This window comes from Leptosomus discolor, chromosome Z (genome assembly GCF_034619465.1).
Source record: "Leptosomus discolor isolate bLepDis1 chromosome Z, bLepDis1.hap2, whole genome shotgun sequence".
NCBI classification, from domain to species: Eukaryota; Metazoa; Chordata; class Aves; order Leptosomiformes; family Leptosomidae; genus Leptosomus; species Leptosomus discolor.
This window is the reverse complement of record NC_141419.1, coordinates 15877042-15898941: the sequence shown is the minus strand read 5'-3', so window position 1 is coordinate 15898941 and position 21900 is coordinate 15877042. Positions and strand designations below refer to the sequence as shown.

Below are 21900 nucleotides of genomic sequence, written 5' to 3'. Positions count from 1 at the left end.
TGGAGACATTCAAAACCTGCCTGGACACGTTGCTGTGTGATCTACTCTAGGTGGTCCTGCTCTGGCAGAGGGGTTGGACTAGATGATCTGTCGAGGTCCCTTCCAAACCCTAATGTTCTGAGTGATTCTGTGATTCTATGATTCCTCAAACTGAAAACGTACATATGCATATGCAGTCGCTGTCACACAAAAGTTGAGTATTTTTGGCAGTAGTTTTATTTAAAATGCATGTATAATCATTTAGCTGTGAATATTCATTTTAAAAAGACTATGTTTGCAAAACTTTTCTGACCAAGGTAATGGCTAATATCTAACAAAAAGCTAATCGGAATTATTCCTTTAAGGTTTTACTGATTTTATACCTAATTTGTTTTAAGATTCCTAGATATATTATAACACTTCATGAACTTCTGGCTCACACACCACATGAACATGTTGAACGAAAAAGCCTTGAATTTGCTAAGTCAAAACTTGAAGAACTTTCCAGGTAAGATTTTTCTACCTTGAATCTTGAAACAAAGTTTTTGAAATTAAAAGTAACTTTATTTTGGTTTGGTTTTGTTGTTTTTTAAAAAACTCTTTTAAAGCAAAGGATCAAAACCAAACCAAAATAAAGATAATTTAAAAAAAAAAAAAATACCCCAACCTAATATTTTGGCCCATCCGGGGTTTTTTTGGCTAACATAAATCTACAAGTGTCTGCTTGTATTTTGGGTAGGGGAGAATAGGAGTTGCTATAGGAACCACCTGCCCCTGAGTTATGAGCAAAGCGATTTTCTTTGCATAGAGGAATATGTATTTTTTTTCGCAGTTTAAAGAAAAATGGCATTTCTAATACTCTGACAATGGGAATCAATCAGGGTCTTGAAAAATACTGAGTTCTCAATCTGTGTTACACTTTAGATGCTTTAATGAAATAACTGATTTGCACATACACTTCAAATAATGCCAGATAAACAGGAACTAAAGGTGTATTTTGAGAACTGGTGCTCTCTGTAGAAACCTGCAAAATGGAACTCTTCCCTGAACTCCCGGACCGTTCTCAGATGTTCCCCTCTGTCAGCCCAGTAAGAAATTTAGTTGTTATCTCTGGGAAACAGCAGTTTTCTGATGTGAACACAGAAATGCTGCTCAGTTTTCTTTTTCTGTTAAGACAAAGTTGTTACCTTGTGGAAACTACCCCTTAATTTGGAGCTTATTATCTTTTCCTTTTTGTCCTGCTGTGTCTTTAACAGAAGCAGCTTTTTCAGTCAGGTCATGTTGTGCCACCTCTTCAAGGTCTTACTTCTTAAAGAGCTGGGCAGGCAATATCCTTTATAGAAATGTCTGTGTTTGACTCCTGCAGTGATCAGCAAGTTCTGCGCTGTTCTGAGGCTGTCTGAAGCAGAAAGAAGTAATGTCTGCTTTCCACTCAAGCAAAGCAGAGAATTTCTCTGGCCAGGATTATGTGCACAAGCAGATCAATGAGCTTTGACTTGGCTTCATCTCATAAGTCAGAGTTCATTGCTGGTCCAACTAGTTCATCACTGAACATTCAGAATTGGAGGCTGAGACTGACTGAGCATCCTCTGCTCATAAGGCAGGCAGTGTAGACTGCAAATAGAAAACTTTGTGACTCATTTCCATCCCTTTAATGTGCTTCTGAGGGAGGAGGATCTTTCAGATAGTGTAGTCTGGTCCTGGTTTAGGAAAATATTATATACCACACCACCATATAAACTTCTGGGTTGTTTTCAGCCTTGAAAAAATCTGTATTTCTCTGGTAAGGGGAGGATGCCTATGAAAAGAAGTGGAAGAAAGCAAGAGGTGAGCCATTGAGGCTGTGGTTGTTACAGGAAGCAAGAGGAAGTGAGTGGTGCCTTTAGATGTAAACTGAAGCAGAACAGAGTGGCAACCTAAAGTAAAGGACAGGGACTCTACGATATGTGATAACCAACACAAAATGCTAGAAACATTTCCAGGTTTGTGGCAGCCTAGGCTATTAAGGATCAAGAAGTACTGTTCTATCCACTGTGAAGGGTTTTTAGCTTGGTGGCAGCTGTCAGATGTGTTTAGGAATAATCTAAAACCAAGTCTGGCAAAATTGGTTCCACTGCTGAAAAAATGAAATGATTGCAAGAATGATTTGAAAGGGAAGGAATAAAGGCAAGAAATTTGCTCAAGAGTGATCATGTACTGCATGTGTACATCTGTTTTGTAGCAGGTGGCAAAGGACATCAGCTACCTTCTGTGTCTACACTGTATAAGTGCAAGTGAAAACAGACACAACACGTGCAAGATACATTTCAGGGAATTTAAAGTGCATTTTGTGTTGTGTCTAACAGGGTGATGCATGATGAAGTGAGTGACACAGAAAACATCCGGAAGAACCTAGCCATAGAAAGAACAATAGTAGAAGGTTGTGATATATTATTAGATACCAGCCAAACTTTTATACGCCAAGGTAAGACATTCTTCTTTAAAGCTATGCATATAATCAAGAAAAAAATGCATTAAACACAGCAGGGTTCATGTTGCCATCATTGGGCAGATCACTGCACTGGACACAGCTAGCAATCTAAGACTACTCATTGCCCATGGAGGGGTAAGTCACAAAGTGCCCTGATGAGAATTAGTTTGGGCTGTGGTTGAATCCCACTTCTGTGCTGTTTACTTCAGGAACCATGAAAAACAGCAGCACGTGAGTAAAGCACCCACAGTACAGTAATGTACATTATGCCTGGGCTGTGATCTTCAAAGGGATGGAAATTACCTCCAGCTCCACAGAGACCAGGGCTGCCTGGCCAGTTGACATAGCAGTCCCAGCTGATACCAACATTTGGGCAAAAGTCTAGGAGAAACTTGAAGCTTTGTCAGTGGTAAAGTGATTGCTAGGAAAGAAAAGAGTTGTCAGTAGTTCCGATTTTTCTCCATGCTTTGGAAACATCTCAAATTGACAGTGTGAGCATAGATAAAATACCTGAGCGTACTTACTTTGCCTCCAGAGAGATTAATTTTTGGGCTTTACTAGAAGTCATGAAGAAAAGACATCCTGTTCTGCCAGGAATGTAGGACTACTTCTAATCTAATAGCAAAACAAGAGGGGAAGAGCCATACTGTGCTCTTTTCTGTCTATTCTTGGTGGATTTGGAAACTCTTCCTATTGAAATGTAGTTATAGCAGTGGTGAAATTTGTTGTTAAGTTCCAAAAAATAGTGATAAAAATAACTTTCCCATTTAAAGTAAGTGTCAGTTTTTACCAGGAACTGCAAACTGGTGCAGTTCTTATTTGGTGGGGTTTACAAGCAAATGTGAAAACTTCATAACTGAAGCTTATTTTTCTGCCATTTATATAATAATTTATTTCTGGATCTTTTAAAACAAGTTGATGCATTTGTATACTGTAACTACAGATCTGTAGCATGGGTTTTGACTGGGTAAAAGCTTCTTTGTGTGTGAAAAGCTATAATGTTTTTAGGAAAGGTTGGGAATGTAATTTATGTGCATCCCTCCATGGATATAGATGCTTCTAGATAACCTCAGCAGAACATTTGGTATTTAATAGAGCCATATAACAGCTGGCAATTAATAGGCTTTGTATACATTTTGAAATTCATTCTATGGTGTTTCTGTAGTCATGTGGCCAAACTATGAAACTATGTTCGTACAACAGTTGCTATTAAATTACTTGATTCTTCATTAAATATGTGCATTTGTTACAACTGAGGTGTTTAAAGAGTTATGAATTGAGAAAAATATAAGGCTGTTGTGTTGCATCCACAGCCAAAAAATAAAAGGGCTATGATTATTCTAGCTTGACTTGTACCATGCAATTTAATTAAATTTTAGAATTTTTTTCCAAGGTAATTACATATTTTGTATTTATGTATTTGTTGGGGTTATTTCCTTTTAAGATTGGCCGTTAATATTTTGTCTGTGTACCCAGTGTTTCATCAGTAAGAACTTACTTTTTTTTCTGTGGGAATCAGTTTAAGAAAGATTACCGTTGGAGTGTTAGACCCAGGTCAGATCCATAATTTAAGTAAATTAAATTCAGATTTATTTCTGGACATACAGTAAAAGGACAGTGGACAAGACTGTATGTTACAGAAGGGTCTATCACAGTTTATCTTTTGGAATATCCACTGCATGTGATTTTGTCTAAGTGCGGAAATCTGACTAGAGCTAATGAAGTAATACAGAGCCCATTTTCCTTTCATATCTGACAATAGGGTCACTTTGACAGTGGTGTCCGTTGCCTCTAATTTCAGTTGGGCTCCTGTTCTTTGTGTTGATCAGTGTAAACAGGTACAGGAAACCTCTTTTTAGCTTAAAAAAAGGGGAGAGGTGCCTTTACCTTTGTTCAGACTTTTTCTGTGAAGGTTTATTAGGACTTTGCCATATGTTACTTTCGCCATATGCTTTACTTTTCTAAGGAGAGATTGATTCTATTGAGCTGTACATATTGAGGCCATAGGAACTATCCCTGTCAGTGCTTTGCAATGTAATTTGTGGATTCCACTTCAAGTTTCTTGGGGTCTGCTTTTCTCTGTCTCTTGCTTAGATACAGAATTTATTGTCAGGCACACTGTAAGTCATGGCAGACAAGTAAGGAACATTTTCTTTAAGAGTTTAAAGGAAACACAGGGAGTCTCAATTTGCAATCCAACATTGGCCAACACCCAGACTGAGGCCCTTTAGATGCCTCCAAACACTCTGTCTGGTGTTCCTACCATCAGCTGCTATGAATTTACCTCTATTGATAAATATATCACAATTATGAAGTCATGGAATAGTTGAAGTTGGAAGGGACTTATGGAAATTATCCAGTCCAGTCTTACCTGCTCAAAGCAGCCTCAGCTGGAGCAGGTTGCTCTGTGCCATGTCCAGTCAGGTTTTGGTTGTTTCCGAGGACGGAGTCTCCACAGCCTCTCTGAATGAGCAATCTATTCCACTGTTAACTTACAGGAAAATTAAAAGACTTCCAGAATGGAGAAAGCCAAACTGAATTTGTAAATAAGGCATTTACACGTAGGCTAATTTTTTATTTTTTTTTAAAATACAACCTTTTATATTTCTTGGATTGAGAAAAGGCTAATAGAGTAAGTATTCTGGCACTATTGAAGTACTGAAAGTGCTTAGGTCTGTAACTGAGTAAAAATTGCTGAGTTTACACTGAATGTCCAAACTATACTGTTAACAAATATTCTAAAATTAGCCTTACTTGCTCATTGCAACTGTACATTGGCCAGTGATGACCATTTTTTTCCTTAAGAGGAAATCTGTAGTAGAATGCATGGTGGGCAGATGCCCAGTTTCATTAATCACGAGAGCTTGATGGGAATGCATGAGGTCCTTGCTTGATGTCAGCCATGCACTGTCTATAGGAGCTGTGCTTCTGTTTGTAAATGTTGAGTATCAAAGAGAGCTAATGCTGTTTCTCTTTTCTGCATTTAAAAAATCTACTGTCTTTTGATTTATCTTGTTAAACGATAACATTCCAGCTCCGTACAAGAACACCATTTAACCTTCAGCCCATTTAGCAGAACAGATATGGTATTCCTGAAAGCATTCTAATGAAAATAAAAAAAATAAATAAAATAAAAGCTACCTGTAAAGCTGTATCTGTAAGTGTATCTTATTTATAGATACTACTATTCTAAGAAGCAAAGCAGAAATGAAATGTACAGGATGAATATTGTTAATCTAAATGTATAGAGAGAATTTCAGGAAGAAAATGAAACTGAGAATGTTGTGATTTGAAGTAATTTGGAAATTGTTTTGTACACACTCCTTGGCTGTGCAATGGAACCTGGGGCAGTTGGTGTAACATGGAAGGTCACTGTTCCAACACATGGGAATGGTCTCCTTCCTGTCTTCTGCAGTTGAGGTAGGCAGGTTGTTTTGTCCAGGGAAAAGTACAACAACCAATAACTATTTACGGGTTTTTGTCAGAATTTAAGTGAACCTGAAAAAATGTTGCAGACCTTTGCAAATTTCTAAAGTATAACTTTACTCCACCGTTTTGTTGCAGTGACACAAGTCACGTTCAGTTTAAATGTGAATTGGCTGTCAAGGACACTCCTGTTGCAGATTTAGTGGTGTGTATTTTGCTGGGCCAGACAGTGTAAGTTTCAAATAAATCGACAACTTAAGGCTAATTAAATATATAGAGGGAGCTAACTGTAGAAAAATGTAGATAAACAGTAGCTTTCTCAGTTACCTTAATTTCTCTGTTAGTTTAAGATTGTGTATGTGAACTTTTTACAATGTAGAGTAAGAGTTACTAATTAATATTTCATGGATGCTTCTTTCAGGCTTGCGTTGTGTCAAGATGCTGCCACTAGTTTGAGCTTTGTATAGCTATGCTAGTCCTCTTGTTGCCTCTGAAAGAGGCAGGTCGATATCCGTCTCCTCATGCTTGTTCTGCTGCTGTTAACTTCCTTTGCATCATCACTGGTGCTTTTTTTGACCTTGCAGTGAGGCATATCAGGGAGCCAAGTCAGCTACTTCTTTATAGAGTTAGTTTCCTGCTCGTTTAGCTCTATTAGCTAGCTAATGTTGGAATAAGAGGAGAGCCAGTGTAAGGGTGATAGTAAGGATAGATTTGTGGGAATGAGATTAGGAGGTGTCTTGACTGCCCTGTCTGGTAACAGCAAGTTGTATTATAAAGTCTTTCCCTTTGATATATAGAGGAATTGCATTGCACCACCAAATTTAACTCCAGATCCAAATTTGGAAGTGATACACATGGTGGTAGCAATCTGGAAAAGTTCGTCAGAGACTGATTTTGAGGTATGAAACAGCAGAGAAGCAAAGCTGGCCCAGTCTGGATTTCTGCAAAGCTGAAATTCAGACTTACGTAACCAAGTTCAATTTAGTTCAGAAGTGTTTTACTGGTAACACATTTTAGATGAGCTGTGGAGCATTGAAAATTATGCAGTATAAGATAAGAAGAAATGTGCTTCATTTCCATCTCTCTTGCACATAGGCACACACACATACACAAACTCTTTTCCTTCAAAACTGTTCTTTTCATCCTGTGTCTCTTTGGTTTGTAAGTAATGTATCTTGTGCAAGTCTAGCTGCTGTCAAAAGCTCAGTTTGCTATTCAGCTTTTTTCCTGATTAATGTGCTGTTAGTGTGTTTAAATTGCATAAGAATTTGCCCAAGATCTAGTTTTGCCAGGTACATAAGCATTAGTCTTTTTATTGTAAAAAACAGTGAACTTGTGCAAAAAAAGGTGATCGACTTGTGCTTAAAACAGATGGTGATGTATATTGATACTTAATGGAATGAAAAGTTGCATTAATTACTATAATAATATTCAATGTATTACGACTTTAAACACTGGCCAATAAATATTACTATAGTACGATAAATTTTGCATCTTTTATTATCAGGTTCCCTTATTCAGGTCCCTTCAGTTGAGAGGGGAAAACTTAGTAAAGTTCGTCTGGGATCATTGTCTTTGAAGAAAGAAGGAGAAAGGCAATGCTTCTTATTTACAAAACATTTCTTAATTTGTACAAGAAGTTCAGGAGGAAAACTGCATCTTCTCAAGGTATAGACTTTACATTATGACTCCATTTACAAAATGAAAACATAGCTTCAGTGAAATCTCAATATTTTATTATTTTATGGCTTTAACCTGAGATTTGCTTGAGTTGTTATAAACAGAAATAAGGAGATGCACAGTAGTTAACTGCATTGTCTTCTCATTGCAAATAATACAGTTCAGCTGAAGTTCTTACTACCTACAATTTTCTGCTAGAACCATGCAATTCTAGTAAGCTAGAGGTTAGAAACAAGACATCGGTGTGTCTGTTTGTATAAGCTAGCACTGAATGTAAGTCACTTTTCAGTGCATAAATCAGCCAGTACAACCCATTGGAATGACAAAGAGTATTTTCCAGACCTCTAATAAAATTAATTTTAAATGTCAATTCTGTTTTCCTGAAGAGTATTCTCTTAAACTGAAAGCTTTTCTAAGAACACTCTAGTTATATTTGTTGAGAATCAGGCTTTCATAGTGTTGGCTTCAGAATATAGAGATGTTGGTAGGTTATTAAGACTGTTTGTGTGTCTTCTCACTTTACACCCCTTAAATAGTTCAAGTACTTCACAAAGTAAATAAAGTATAACTGAACCTTTAGAAAAATCTTGTATGTATTGGATTTAAATTCAGGAGGAGATGAAATTCTAGTTAACTTTTCTGAGACTTGTGAACAAGTCTATATGTGAGAAAAATTATAGTATGGTAAAAATGAAAGAAATTTTGTATATTCGAGTATATTATTCCTTTATTGGATTATGCAAAACATTATATTTAATCTATCTGGGTTTAGTTCTTCAGGAAAAATGCACATCGTGAAATTGATGAATCTTCCTGTGAGCTCTGAGTAATGTAAATCTTAGAATAAGGTATATCAAAGTTATAAAATAAATGTAATGTAATGGGAACAAATGTCAAAATTTGTGAAAAATGTGCTTTGTTTTCATAGACAGGAGGTGTTCTGTCTTTAATAGAGTGCACACTGATCGAGGAGACAGATGCAAGTGATGATGATTGTGAGTTAAATTCAGCTGTTTGTAGTAATTACAGTTTCTAGTTTCTTAAAATTGGTACCCTTTGTTTATTTTTCATCAGAGCAACTTGATATGTTCTCCCTTGTCAGGAAACCAGAGGAATACAGTGTTAAACTGATTCAGTAGAATAGATGTTTTAATAATGGGCATGCTGGTTTGGATAAGGGTTTGTTTTGTTATGTTTGTTCTTGCTATTGACATCCCACGTAGGATTTTCAAGTAGACTGACTGACGGAATGTGGCAAATTATCTGCTGACTTTTGTATACAACTTCACTTGGAGGATCTCAGAAAGAAAAAAAAATGCCTTAAAAGAAGCAGCAGATTATTTGGTTTCTTAAATACATGGGGGTTGAGTGAGTTGGCAGAATAAGTGGGAAGTTTTTGTCTTGGACTCCCTACAAATCTTGACTGTGGGCTTGTTCAGATGAAATAACGAAACACAGTCCCAAGCTGATTTTATTGTTACCACTTGGGCTTCCATCCTGCAGTTTTAGGCAAGTTTTACACTTCAATTGTGAAAGTAGTTTCACTAATTTCAGTGATACCTCTAGTATGCTGAGAGTGTATCAGCTATAAGTGTTAGAACTAGTCTAACTAGTGTTAGACTTTAGTATTATTTGGTAACTTTAAAAGTAATGTAGCAAGTCCCACTATTGCATGTTTGCAACCTTTTTTGTATTTGGTGTATGTGAAAAACAAAAGGAGTTTTGGATCCCTAATTGGATTTGCTCCTAGTCAGAGAGATGTTTTAAAGTAACTTCCATTTGAAATGAAACTATTATTTTCATTGTCCTATGGTCTGAAGTCTCACATTTTTACTTTTTCCCCCTCTGGCTGTAAAGCAAAAGGCTCTGGACAAGTGTTTGGACACCTTGATTTCAAGCTTGTAGTTGAACCTACGGATGCTCCTCCTTTTACTGTTGTCCTTTTAGCCCCATCACGACAGGAGAAAGCTGCATGGACAAGTGATATAAGTCAGGTAGTCTAATGCATTCTTTGTCTTGTTTGTATTGAGATCTTACTTTATTCTATATTTCTGAGAACTAATCCAAGAGATGCATGTTTATTTCTTCAGGGCTGATTTGCTGTGATATATATGAAAAACACTTAGTGTTACCTGCTTTCCTCAAAACCCTGTCTTTGCATTTGAGTCATCAGTGAAATGTGTTTCTCAATGAGAAAGATGGCATATGAAATACAAAATGGTCCCTTGACAAACATAATACTAATGATAGTTATTTTTATGTCTAAGGAGAGCACATCCAGATAGGCATTTTGATTTAAGAAGGGTAGTACTTGTTTGTTCATAACTTTCATACAGATCAAAACCACTTGAGAGTCCTGAGTGTGAAAATGATACCATATCACATCAATAATCATATTCCATGCAGTGAGAAAATGAGATAAACTCTGTTTTCCACCAAAAGGAATATAACAAACCGTTATAAATAATTACTAAGTATCTGATAGTGTGCAGAAACTGTCTTTGTTGTGAATGAAGAAAAATGATGTTTTAAAATACTTTAATGTCAGGGATGAAAAAAATTCTTTTTAGTGCTTTTGGCTAAAGACGTACTAGACTGACTTTTATCAGAATCTGCTTAGGGAAAGAAGTTGAATACACGATGAAAAATGACCTTTCAATTAACTAGATCTGAATTAAGCCTATTGCTAATTTGTTTATGCACGCAACCAACAAATACATAGATCTCTCCTAGTTCTGAATCTGAGTCCTATCCTCTATTAATTTCAAGAATAATAGTTGATTAGGCAAATATCAGTGGAATTTGGTGGATTTCTAAAGATGCTACATTGCTGGCAACATCTCCGGATGAATTATCATCATAATAAGTAGAAGTTGCTTAAAAGTAAGTATTCTGAGCTGTTTTCTTCTGGACTGTCTTTTTTAAAGGAACAAAAATATGGAGATAAAATCTCACAGTATGGTATGAGCTGCAACTCAGTGCATACAGATCTTGCAGACAGATCCGGTTGGAGAATTTTTAACAAAATGAATTTTCAGTGAATTATATTGTTCCATTGACATGCAAAAGTATTGCAATTATTTGCTGGGGAGGAAAGACTGTTTAAGAACGGGCCTGGAACATGGGACACCCAGGAATAACTCCATCCTTAGCCTCAGTAGTAATAAATTTAAATGAGGAAGTCATCTACAGTCCATGTAGACTAGAGATGAGAATTTGGGTCTGCCTCCAAAAGTCAGGTCTTTTCCTTCAAGCCACTCCAGCTCCAAACAGTGCTACTGTGGTGCTAGGGGAAGAGCTGAAAAGCTCCATAGCTGACTTGAGAGCTGTCTGCCTACAAAGCTTGGGAGTGTCTTAGCAAGGCAGAGGTAAGCATAATTAGCTGCATACAGCTGAGAGAGCAAAGGGTTGGCCAGACTGCCAAGAAAACCATTAGAAGTGTTTCTCACTTGATCCCTCTTTGAGGAAGGGGACATCTCCCAGCTTTTGAAGACAGGTATTCTTGAAGAGATACAGGGCCAACAATTAAGAGAAGCTTCTAAGTGAGAGCCTGAGAGAACAGATCTGTTAGCAATATGAGGCTGAAGAAGCTTCTCCAGCCTTACAAAGGAAGGGAAGCAAGAGATGGTGAGTGAATAAGCAGCAGCTTAGAAGAAAAAAAAGGAGTAAGAAAGGGCACAAGATGCTGCGCAAACTACACAAACATTTGGGGCATGAATTAGTACTGTTGCTTACAAATTGCAATCAAGTCAGTTGACTTAGTGCTTATACTCCATCTGGAGAGAAAGAAAGAAGGAAATAAAGCAAGAAGCATGCCACCTGGAGAAAGAAAATTTGGGGTGAAAATTTACATAATGCGTGAGAACTTCTAAGCAATTGAGATCACTGGTCTCTTGAAAACCAAATTGTGTTTCTAACTGAGCCCTTTGCCAGCAGAAACTTTGTGGAAAAAAAATTACTGAATTGCCTGCCTAGAAGCATTATTTTCTTTTCAACCCTGACTAGAACCGTCAAGGAGAACATAGGAGCTATGTTAACAAAAAGGGCATATAAAAAGTATTTTTTTAGTAAATATATTTTCTGCTAGGTTTGCGAGTAAAAAAATGTACATGTAGTTGCTGTTCACTTACAGCATTAGTCTTGGTGTCCTGAATTCTGCATCTTATTAAATTATATATGCAGAAGACATATAAGTCATATTTGTTTATATGTTCCTGGTGAGGCTTCTTGAATTTATATACCTTTCTTGCAAACCATACACTTCTTATGAAAAATGCATAGCTTTTGTTGATGCTGAAGAAGCCTCCCCTCTTCTAGTTCGAGTTTGTTGTCCTTTGGTCCTAGATCCCCATTACTTAGCTAGAATGATAGTCAGGGAGGTGATAAATGCTAGGCCTATGCAGACTGAGGATAACTGTGCTGAATTACCTCAGGCAGTTTTGTGATTGGTATTAAGGGCTAACATTTGAAATTTACATGGGGGAAATTATGGGGGTTTTTATTAGATGTATTTTTCTCAGTGCTTTTAGGTAATGATTTGTGAAAATCGTAATGTGGATTGTTACAAATGCACTTTTCAAGTAATCTTAAATACTCTAATTTAAAAACACATGAAGCTGCATAGATCATATTTTCAATGTGTAGTTACGTAGATATATTTTAAACCTGAAGAGGCCTCTGATTGTCTTGCTTGAACAATCTAACATCAATCATTATTTTGCTATGAGATGTTCCAAAGCCAGCATTTTATTCTTGAAGTCAAATATGTGATAATTTTGGAAACTCCATTTTATTGACATAAAGAAGTAGTATTTTCAGATATATATATATATATATGTGTGTGATGCTTGAAGAATAAAACTAGGAAGTATTATGAAGAGTCCTGTAGTGTTAGGTAGGAGGTACTTGTTGCAAGCGGTATAAGCCTGATCCACTGGCAGACTCTCTGCTGACTTCCAAGAGCAAGGCTTGCAGTGCTGTGTTATCTTAACTACATAAAAGTACGAACAAGAAGATAATGGTGTACAAACAGCTTTGAGCTACCCCTGTGTGCTATCAGCACTGAGCTGCTTTGAGGCTTGAAGAAATGTTTATGCACCCCTAATTTGTAGTCTTCTACTGGCCACAGGACAGTCTGTAATTTCTAAAGCAGTATGTGCTGCAACTGTGCCCCAGAAGTGTCTTTCCAGCTTTTACTACTTAGCCCAAAACATTTATACAAGAGTTAGCAAGGAACTCTTTGGACAGCATCTTTATAGCTATGTTTCACAGTAACAGAAACACTTGAATTTGTTTTTACAAGTGTGTTTTTTGAAACTGTTTATATTTCGCTTTGGTGTTTTTGCACAGTATAAAGGTTAAGGTATCAGTGTGTCCGTTTGTGTATAAAGTATTCTAAATTTGTTGCAGCATTGATTTTTCAATATTAACACTCAGGACATGCTAGAGTTATTTAATTTTGTGGAGCTTCAAAGGAACTTCAAAGGAAATTTCAATTCCAATTCAAAATACTTAATCGTGTAGTAAAAAGGATGCTGAGATGAATACCCTGATTGTGCTGGTAAAGATGCATGGACTTGAAGATGTGCAAATCAAAGGCAAAAGACTAGAGAAGCATGTCCTCTATAATTCTTGTATCACTGCTTTTCATTTATGAAAATACCTTGTATCAGTCAATCCATACCCTGTAAAAGCTATGCTTTAAGCTTACAGTGATATGAAAAATCCCCTTACCCTGTGTTTTGAATTTAACAGTTTTCAATATTTATTTTCACAGTGCATTGATAATATAAGGTGCAATGGTTTAATGACCATAGTGTTTGAAGAAAACTCTAAAGTCACGGTGCCACATATGATCAAGTAAGTGCAGCATCTTTTTTTTCCCAGTGAACAAAACAGTTTATTGGGTTTTTTAATAAAAGTTTTAACAAAAGAAAATGTGTATTTGGAAAATACAACCTTTTAATTTATTTTCTTCCCATTTTTATTGAATGGAATTAATTCTACACCCCAAAATGCGTCTTTTAAAATCTCTTTCTTGAAATGGTAGGGATGGCTCAAAATGGTAAACTCCCAATTCACAGTATTGCACTGTATAGGATCACAGATTTTTCTGTTATTTGTGAAGATGCCTTCAGTTATGCTTTGCATGAATAATTTTACTCTGTTAACTTTTTGTTGTTGTACCACTCCTAATTTTGTTGAATATATTTTAAAATATCTTGAAAATTTAGGTGACTGCAGACAAATGTCATTTTCCAAGGTATTTTGTTGTATTAGCCAAAAATTTTTTTTGTTTCTCTTATTTCTGAGAAGAAATTATTTTCTCTCATAATTTTAACTGCACATCAAGGTAACATCATCATTCATAAACTTACTTTGCCCTCGGGTTCTTTCAGTCATTTATTGTAATAAGTAATTTTTATTTGTAGACAGCAATTTTCAGTACATAATTCCAAATTCCTAACACAATTTTATCTCTTGCATCCTCTACAGATCTGTATTTACATGAATTTTACCTACTATTATCAAATATAAATATTAATGAATAGAACACAGGGACAGGAATATAAGTATTTCCTTTCTTACTGTTGTCTGTCGCTAGACCATTTCTCTCTCTCAGGTGTACTCTGCACACAAAGGTTTCTCAGCTGCCTCTTTTGTAGTTGTTGCCTATCCTCTCTTTTGTACGTGTTTAGAAATTAAAAAGAGGTAATGTTTGTGAATGCACTGTTAGGGCACATACCTTTGATCCCTGAAAAGAAGACATTTTATTGTCTTCAGTTTTATTCCAGGAACTGTCCATTGTGTAAACACTTCTGTTATCTGCTGAATGTTAAAAACATGTTTATCTGTTTTCAAATTGTAGAGTACAGGAAGGTCTTAATCCCAATGTCAAGAGAAAGAAGTCTTAATTCTAAAAAACATACAGGATCTTAACCACAGACACAAATTTGGTGTTCTCTTTCTGAGATCTTACTCATCTGATTTATAGTGCATATTGACTTTTCAAGTCAGATGTTTTTGGATGAAATGAAAAAAAAATTGCCATTTTTCTGAGGACCCAAATTAAGAAAGAATAATTTTTTTGTTGTTTCTTTTATGCGACACAGTGTAGAAGTATGTGGAATACGTTGATGCTATATTCTAAGAGTATCCAATCATTTTTAATTAGAAGATCAGGCAGTACTGAAAGATGCTTTACTTAGTATCCATCCCTTTTTTTTTATAAACTAAGCCTTCAACTAGATAAAATTAGGCAAAACTGAATCTGGAATAAAACCGTCATGAGTAGGGTTATGTAAGTGATTAATTTTTTGTTTTGATGTCGAAACAGAAATCGGTCCAATTTTTTTCACTGGAAAATGGTTTCTGGTTTGAAATTTTCATGCTGTTCCATTTTTCTTTTTTTAAAAAAAAGTAATTCTTGGAGCCTGAGGGGAGGTGTTACCTTACAGGTGAGCCTTAAGCTTACCTAAGGGCTTCATTTTGCTGTCCTCTGCTAGGGTCCATTGGTTTATTTTAGATAAAGCTAGATCCCAGCAGAAAAATTTGCACCATTATTCTATAGTGAGCTTCTGATAATATTGACTATAGGCCACAACAGCCTGAAAGAGACAAGAGGCGACAATTCTGCCTCCTGTTCCATTTCAGAAATGTGAGCCTTATTAATGCTTTCTTAGACTTTGAAATGTAAATGAATTATTTGCCAAAAATAAAATTTAAATTCCATTTGTTCTGGCATAAAATATAACTGAGCAGGTGTCACCACAGATTAAGACTTTTCTTGAGTTGATGAAATACAAGAATGCATATATATTTGCTGCTTCTGTATTGTCAGGAGCAGCCTGAAGTGATACCACTACTGTACCATAATCACTCTTCCTCTTTGGTAAAATGTTCTAAATTTACTTTTTGTGTAGATCCGATGTTCGTCTTCATAGAGATGACATTGATATCTGCTTCAGCAAAACACTGAATTCCTGCAAAGTACCCCAAATCCGTTATGCAAGTGTTGAGCGTCTTTTGGAGCGACTAACAGACTTGCGATTTCTAAGTATTGATTTCCTGAATACTTTTCTACATACTTACCGCATATTTACTACTGCAGCTGTTGTACTGGAAAAACTTTCAGACATATACAGACGACCCTTCACTTCCATTCCTGTCAGGTGAGTCTGAGGTTTTTCCCTTCTATCATAGCTTACTTACGGAATTACCATGGTGTCATTTATTGTTAGGGTTTTTTTACCATGATTTTCTGTTGAGTAAATAATCTAAAAAGAAAATTCTTCCTTTGTAAATAAGACATAAGGTTTTAGATAAGTCTTTCTCGATTTTCTGCCCAGGCTTTGAGGACCAAGTGTCACACAGATTTTGCAGTGCCATGCAGATTTGCACAAGATGTGTTTGTAAATGTTTTCACTTAAATCTGTTTGGTGTTTTTTATCATCTGCTGCTTTTTTTGTTTCTTACTCTCAGGTCTTTGGAGTTATTCTTTGCTACCAGTCAAAACAACAGAGGAGAGTACCTGGCTGATGGGAAGTCACCACATCTCTGTCGGAAATTTTCTTCTCCTCCTCCATTGTCACTCTCCAGAACTTCCTCACCTGTCAGAACCCGAAAACTGTCATTGACCTCTCCACTGAATTCAAGAATTGGTGCCCTTGACCTCTCTACTTCATCTGTGGCAAGCAGTCCTACCTCGAACTACAGCCCGGCCACCTCCCCGCCACCGACAGGTAGCAAAGTACCGCTGGACCTTAGCAAAGGGCCCTCCTCTCCTGAGCAAAGCCCTGGCTCCATAGAGGACAGCTTGGAGAACCCTCGCATTGACCTCTGTAACAAGCTGAGGAGAAGCATTCGGAGAGGTATTATATACCCACAAAATACTGAATGTTACTTTTGATAAATAGGGTAGTCTCTAAGGTAGGCTTGACTTTTATCAGATTACTGCTGAGAAGTTGTTTCTCTTGTCTTCTTTTTTCGTCTGATCGCTGTAAGTTGTATTGTGAAACCAAATACTCTGGCGTCTGTTTCTTCTCTAGTAGAGGCTGTGATGTGTTGTCGGATTCCCTTTGTTGCTTCTTTGAGAGAATAGCAGTATGGCAGAATCACCTTGTCTTTTTTTGCTTCAGCAGAGTGTTAAGGAGAAGGGCAGAAGGAAATACTTAATGCCTCTTGTGTTTCCTGAGGTGAAAGATTTTGGAGTTGTACCATTACTACAGGAAATAAAATATTAAGTTAAAAAGAAATAGGGATGTAAAGACCTAACAGCTATAACATGTTTACATAAAAGGGCTAGTTTTGCAGAAAGATTTCATCACTAATCCAAACAAATAATTTATGTGATGCACTTGGTACATGGGTGACATTCATGCCACCTGGTTGTTTTCCATCCAGGAGGTAGATGTCTAAAATAGATTAATTGCTTCTGTGCAAATGCCAGTTTTCCTCTGTGGATTGTGTAAGGCACCTTGAAACAGGTACTACTTCCAAAGGGCTAAAGTTAATTGATGTAAACCTCAATGTGGGCATCTAGTATGGGCTCGTTGTATTTATAGGTAGCAAAGCAAGAAAGTAGCTCTAATCTCATAGGATGCATGAATGTGCATTTATTTCTCATTGCATTTTGGGGACGGAGGTTGGTCTCCTGAATTAGAACAGAAGTACATTGTAATTCTTTGTATTGTTGTTACGTTAAACAGAAGATGAGGAAATAAAAAGTTGCTATTTTATTACTAAAATTCTTGTTTAGAAATGGTATTACATGGCCTAACTTACAGTGTGAGGAATTCGAACTGTCAGTCTGAGCAAAATGTAGCTCGATCTTACTTGCAAGTTCTGTAACAATGAAAACTGATAGAACCCAAGAAGAAAGAAGGAAAAGATTACCAAACATAAACTAAGAAAAATATGATTGAAGCATTATTTCTACTTGTTACTGATGAATTGAAAGAAATTCCCTGCTAAGAAATTTAATGTTGTATTATGCAAAGGGATTGTTTTTACAGAATGCAGTCTATTGTTTGACAAGAAATCTTTTTAACGGGCAAGTTAGCCACGTTAGCACTATATATGCCCATGCTTTATGCTTCATAAAATGTCGTTTGGCTGTTATACTTAATCATTATATTTCTGTATGCTGGATTTATAAAAATGGACAGCGTAACAGACTATTTATATATATAAAATGTAGTATTTACTATATGGAGTTGAGCAAATTCTTCATGTACATTAGTGTAACCACATTGAACTCAATGTAATAGCACAGCATGTCACAAAATACAGGCCATGCATTAAAATTAAAGGTAACTGCAGTTTGAGGTGTAACTTTTTTTGCTATATACTGTAAAGTAAACTAGTAAAGAATAGGTTATTCTGACCTAGTGTTAGCGCTAGACATTGTTGCAGAGGTATTCAGATGCTGCATTCCAGTCTGTCGAAGCTGGGAGTGTCATCTGGGCAACATGAGGAACATTTGGAAATGGCAAGAACCTCATATAAATGCTAAATTGCTGTCTGTGCAGTGTCTCCAGACCCTTTGGGGATCTCCTGCTGAACAGTTTGCACTCAGTTTGTAGGAATTTGCAGCTGGATAGCTCTGTTCTGTGGGAGAGAGTCCTTTTGTCACCCAGCTGCATATAGCACGTTGAGGAAGAGCAGTAAGTTTAAAAAGAAATCTCACAAGGAGAATGGAAGTGGGTAGTAGGAGAACCACAAAATGCTAATCTGCACATTTCCTGTTATATGCAATGTGTTTCTTTGTTTCTGAATTTTTCTGGGTAAGGAGATGAGTTCTACTTAATCAGGAGCCACCACTCCATTACGGGTAATACTGTTGCTCTGGTACTGCCAAATTTCCAATAAAACAACTGTGGCTTACTCTAAATCTGATAAAACCTTAGAAATCCTGTTCCCCAGGACATATTATGGTGGTTATTGTTCTTCCTGAATGTTGTCCATTTACATCCTGGATTTTCCACTTTCTTCACCCACTTCCAAAGTTGTTTGCTTTCAAAGTTTTTGTTTTCTGAGGTTTCTGTTTATATGTATTTTTATATATATAATGCTTATGCTGCAGGCGCAGTTGTAATTCATATCAAATGTAGGATATATTTTATCAGCTTGTTTTCCCTCATTTCAGAAGTAGTATTTCTGACATTCCATTTCTATTCTTCTGATAGGACAACTCCTCCATGTCTTCCATCTGCTCCCCAGTGCTGCTTGGCCAGTTTATTGGGAGTTTTGGATTACGCATAGTTATCCAACAAGGATTATTTTCCCTAGCTCATGTAAAACCTATGAGTTCAACTGTCCTTATTACATGTGCTTTTCACTGCATATTCTGATGACTTAAAGTGTAGTCTTATCCAAGCTGTTTTTAAAACTGACAGCTTGCTGGTTTTCACCAAGTTCAATTATGAGCTTTTGTGTGGCTATGTCATTGGTACAAAACTTTCCCAGTCCTTTAACTCCACCCGGAGGATAATTATGGCTGAGTCTTCTTAATGCAAAAGTTTCACGGGAAGTTCCAGAAGCAGTACTGCTTAAAACAACTATACACAACAGATTACATATAAACAACTTTGTGTTAGATGGTATTTAGTGGTATTAGGTTTGTATTGAAACACTGGTATAAAATGCTTTTAATCAAAGGCCATTTTTTAAACATTACCTTTCAGTGAAGCTCCATTTGATGTACATATTCTTTGTAATCAATGCAGTACAGTTCAGATTGTTCAAAGTTGATCATTTGCAGACTTCCTGTATTTTCATGTTTGTGAACTGAGAGTTCTGAATCACCCACATACTCTATAATCTCTGCAGAGGCACTCCATATCTAAAACAAACTAATCTGACTACACTCTGTGTTTTAAAAAAGCATATCTTAAAGACGCATACTGTAGGTCCCTATGGCCTCTTGATATTTTCAAAGAACATTTATACTTTATAAAAACAATACAATACTATACTAATAAATACATTAAGTTGTTATATATATTTGTTTTTATATATCATATCATATCGTATCATATCCTTTAAAGAGTTGTAAATTATAAGTAATCATCCCAGTATTAACATTTATTCTCTTTTAAAGCAGCAGTTCTAGAATCTGTGTCAGTGGACCGGACGATTCCTGAAAGCAGCTCAGCCGTTGATACAACAGAGCTTTCACCTTGTAGATCCCCTTCAACACCACGTCATCTCCGCTATCGTCAGCCAGGAGGTAAGAACCTGATGTTTCTTGCCTCTGTCAGTCACTTTAGAGAGTTTAAGTACTGTAGCTGTAGTCTTTGCAGGATATTAGAAAAGAATAATGTTTGAATAATGTGTTTTGCTTGGATTTTCCTTATTTCTCAGGTATTTAAAAAAAGCCATTAGAATGTAAATTACACTGATTAATTTGTATAGTAATAACAAGAGACTTAGAAGCATACTGGGACTTTGGTATGATTAAGTGTTTGTAGCTGGCTCGAGCAGAGCACGCCCAAGTTCAAGTCTAATATTGAATCAGTCCTGTTCTCACAAAACTCTCAAGACTTGGACAGGTTTTTTTCAGCTACTAAGGGGCATGTTTTGGTCACCATACGTAACACACACACGACACCCATTATTGTCAATAGGGAGTGACTGTGTCTGTTTCTTTGTATAACACTGAACATTTACAGATGGTGTCACTTTATTCATTCTAAAATTTGACTAAACTGCTCAATTGAAGAGGAAAAGTGAGAGCTGGAGCTCCTCAAATAGCTCTCACGTGGCTCTTTGAAATCATTAGCAGAGCTGTGAGCTACATCCGTGAATGCTTAAAACGCTGCCATCTCATGCAAGCCAGATTCCTAGGCAGTTATTTCATGCTTGGGATTAAAACCACAAAAACAGAGTGGAATCTTCTCAATTGTTAATAAGTGGCTGAGACACTTTAATTTTAAACCAATAGTAATCTTCTGTTTCTGGGTATGTTTATGGTGAGATGGCAAGATCTGGGAGTTTGAGACTGTGGGGAACAATGCTATGTTATGTGAGTACTAGTCAGAAGCAGTGTTCACAGCACTCCCTATAGAGAAAGTGTGCAAACTGCGCTCATCCTAGGCAGTGACATGAGAAAATATGTGAATCTAGCTATCAGAAGTTGGTTGATATGCTGAGTTCTCTAACATGATTTTTTTGTTTAGGTTAATTTTCTACACCATTGGTTTTGTCCTTTTTTTCTTGTTTGTTTTTGTTTGTTTGATTGTTTTTTTCTGTTTGGTTCCTGCCTGTTCCTCACCTCAACAGTATCTTAGACATTTTTTTTCCATAGCAATAATAATTATACCAACACGGAAATAAAACTTAAATCACAAAGATAATTATGATATTTTTAATTTCCTAAATATAAAGTCCTCTGGCAATGAAAACATCAAATGTTCACAAAGTATAAGCATTAGTGAAGATTTTAAGTATTATTGTTGCTTAACTTGAAAAATATGAGATGTAGAAGTTGTAAACTTTTTTCTGTCTGTTCCCTTTATAGTACAAACTGCTGACAACAGCCACTGTTCAGTTTCTCCTGCTTCTGCTTTTGCTATTGCTACAGCTGCAGCAGGGCACGGGAGTCCACCAGGTGAGAGAACTGTGCTGTGTGAAAGAGAGGTAGCAATAACATACCTAGGTCTCAAAAGGTAGTTATTTCTTAAGAACATACTTATCTGAATCCTAAATAGCCTCTGATTTGTAACTTTGATCTTACTGGTGGAATCCTGCCCTTTATGTGGACAATGCAGTACATCATTCACAAATAACTGGAGGCTTGGCTTCCAGTTATGTGGCCATATGAAAATACTTGTAATGTAAATCATTTAACTAAAAGTGAAATTGACCCATGACTAAAACAGCTTAAGATAGGCTGTTCAGGTACCTCCACCCTATTGCTGGAAATTTTGTTTGATGAAGCAATTTATGTCACCAACGAGTAAAATAATCTTTTAGACTGTTTATATACCAGCTTGTCCTGGGAAGCTGCCTGCAACCATCACTATGGTTGAAAGAAGGAAAGGATGAGAATGTATTCAGAAATATCTTTTAGAACAAAACATGAAACCTAACAAGTTAAGACTGCATACTACACCACATACTTTCAAAAAATTCTTGTGTGCTTTGTGCCTTTGTTTTGTTGCTTCTAAGGAGATTGCCAAGCTATTCAGGTTTTTTTGCTGACTCAGATCGGCATTATATTTATCATTCCACATTTTCAGTTCATCATCATTTGGCCTGTGCAAACCCCATGAAGTTCAACAAGGCCAAGTGCAAGGTCCTGCACCTAGGTCGAGCCAATCTCAAGTGCAGATACAGGCTGGGTG

At 36.5% G+C, this 21900-nt stretch overlaps 1 protein-coding gene across 3 annotated transcripts in view; it reads left to right on the top strand.

Moving 5' to 3' along the window:
- Positions 1–21900, top strand: part of RASGRF2 (Ras protein specific guanine nucleotide releasing factor 2) — a 134542-nt gene that overhangs the window by 61344 nt on the left and 51298 nt on the right. The window contains exons 8-17 of one of the 3 annotated variants that reach the window (XM_086479545.1): positions 378–487; positions 2325–2443; positions 7383–7543; positions 8484–8550; positions 9413–9549; positions 13332–13414; positions 15478–15726; positions 16037–16425; positions 19659–19784; positions 21075–21164. In XM_086479545.1, coding sequence (XP_086335671.1) covers positions 378–487; positions 2325–2443; positions 7383–7543; positions 8484–8550; positions 9413–9549; positions 13332–13414; positions 15478–15726; positions 16037–16425; positions 19659–19784; positions 21075–21164 — 1531 coding nt within the window. Of the gene's footprint in view, positions 1–377; positions 488–2324; positions 2444–7382; positions 7544–8483; positions 8575–9412; positions 9550–13331; positions 13415–15477; positions 15727–16036; positions 16426–19655; positions 19785–21074; positions 21165–21900 lie in introns of all 3 variants that reach the window. The other 2 variants (XM_086479544.1, XM_086479543.1) reach the window with 2 other exon arrangements.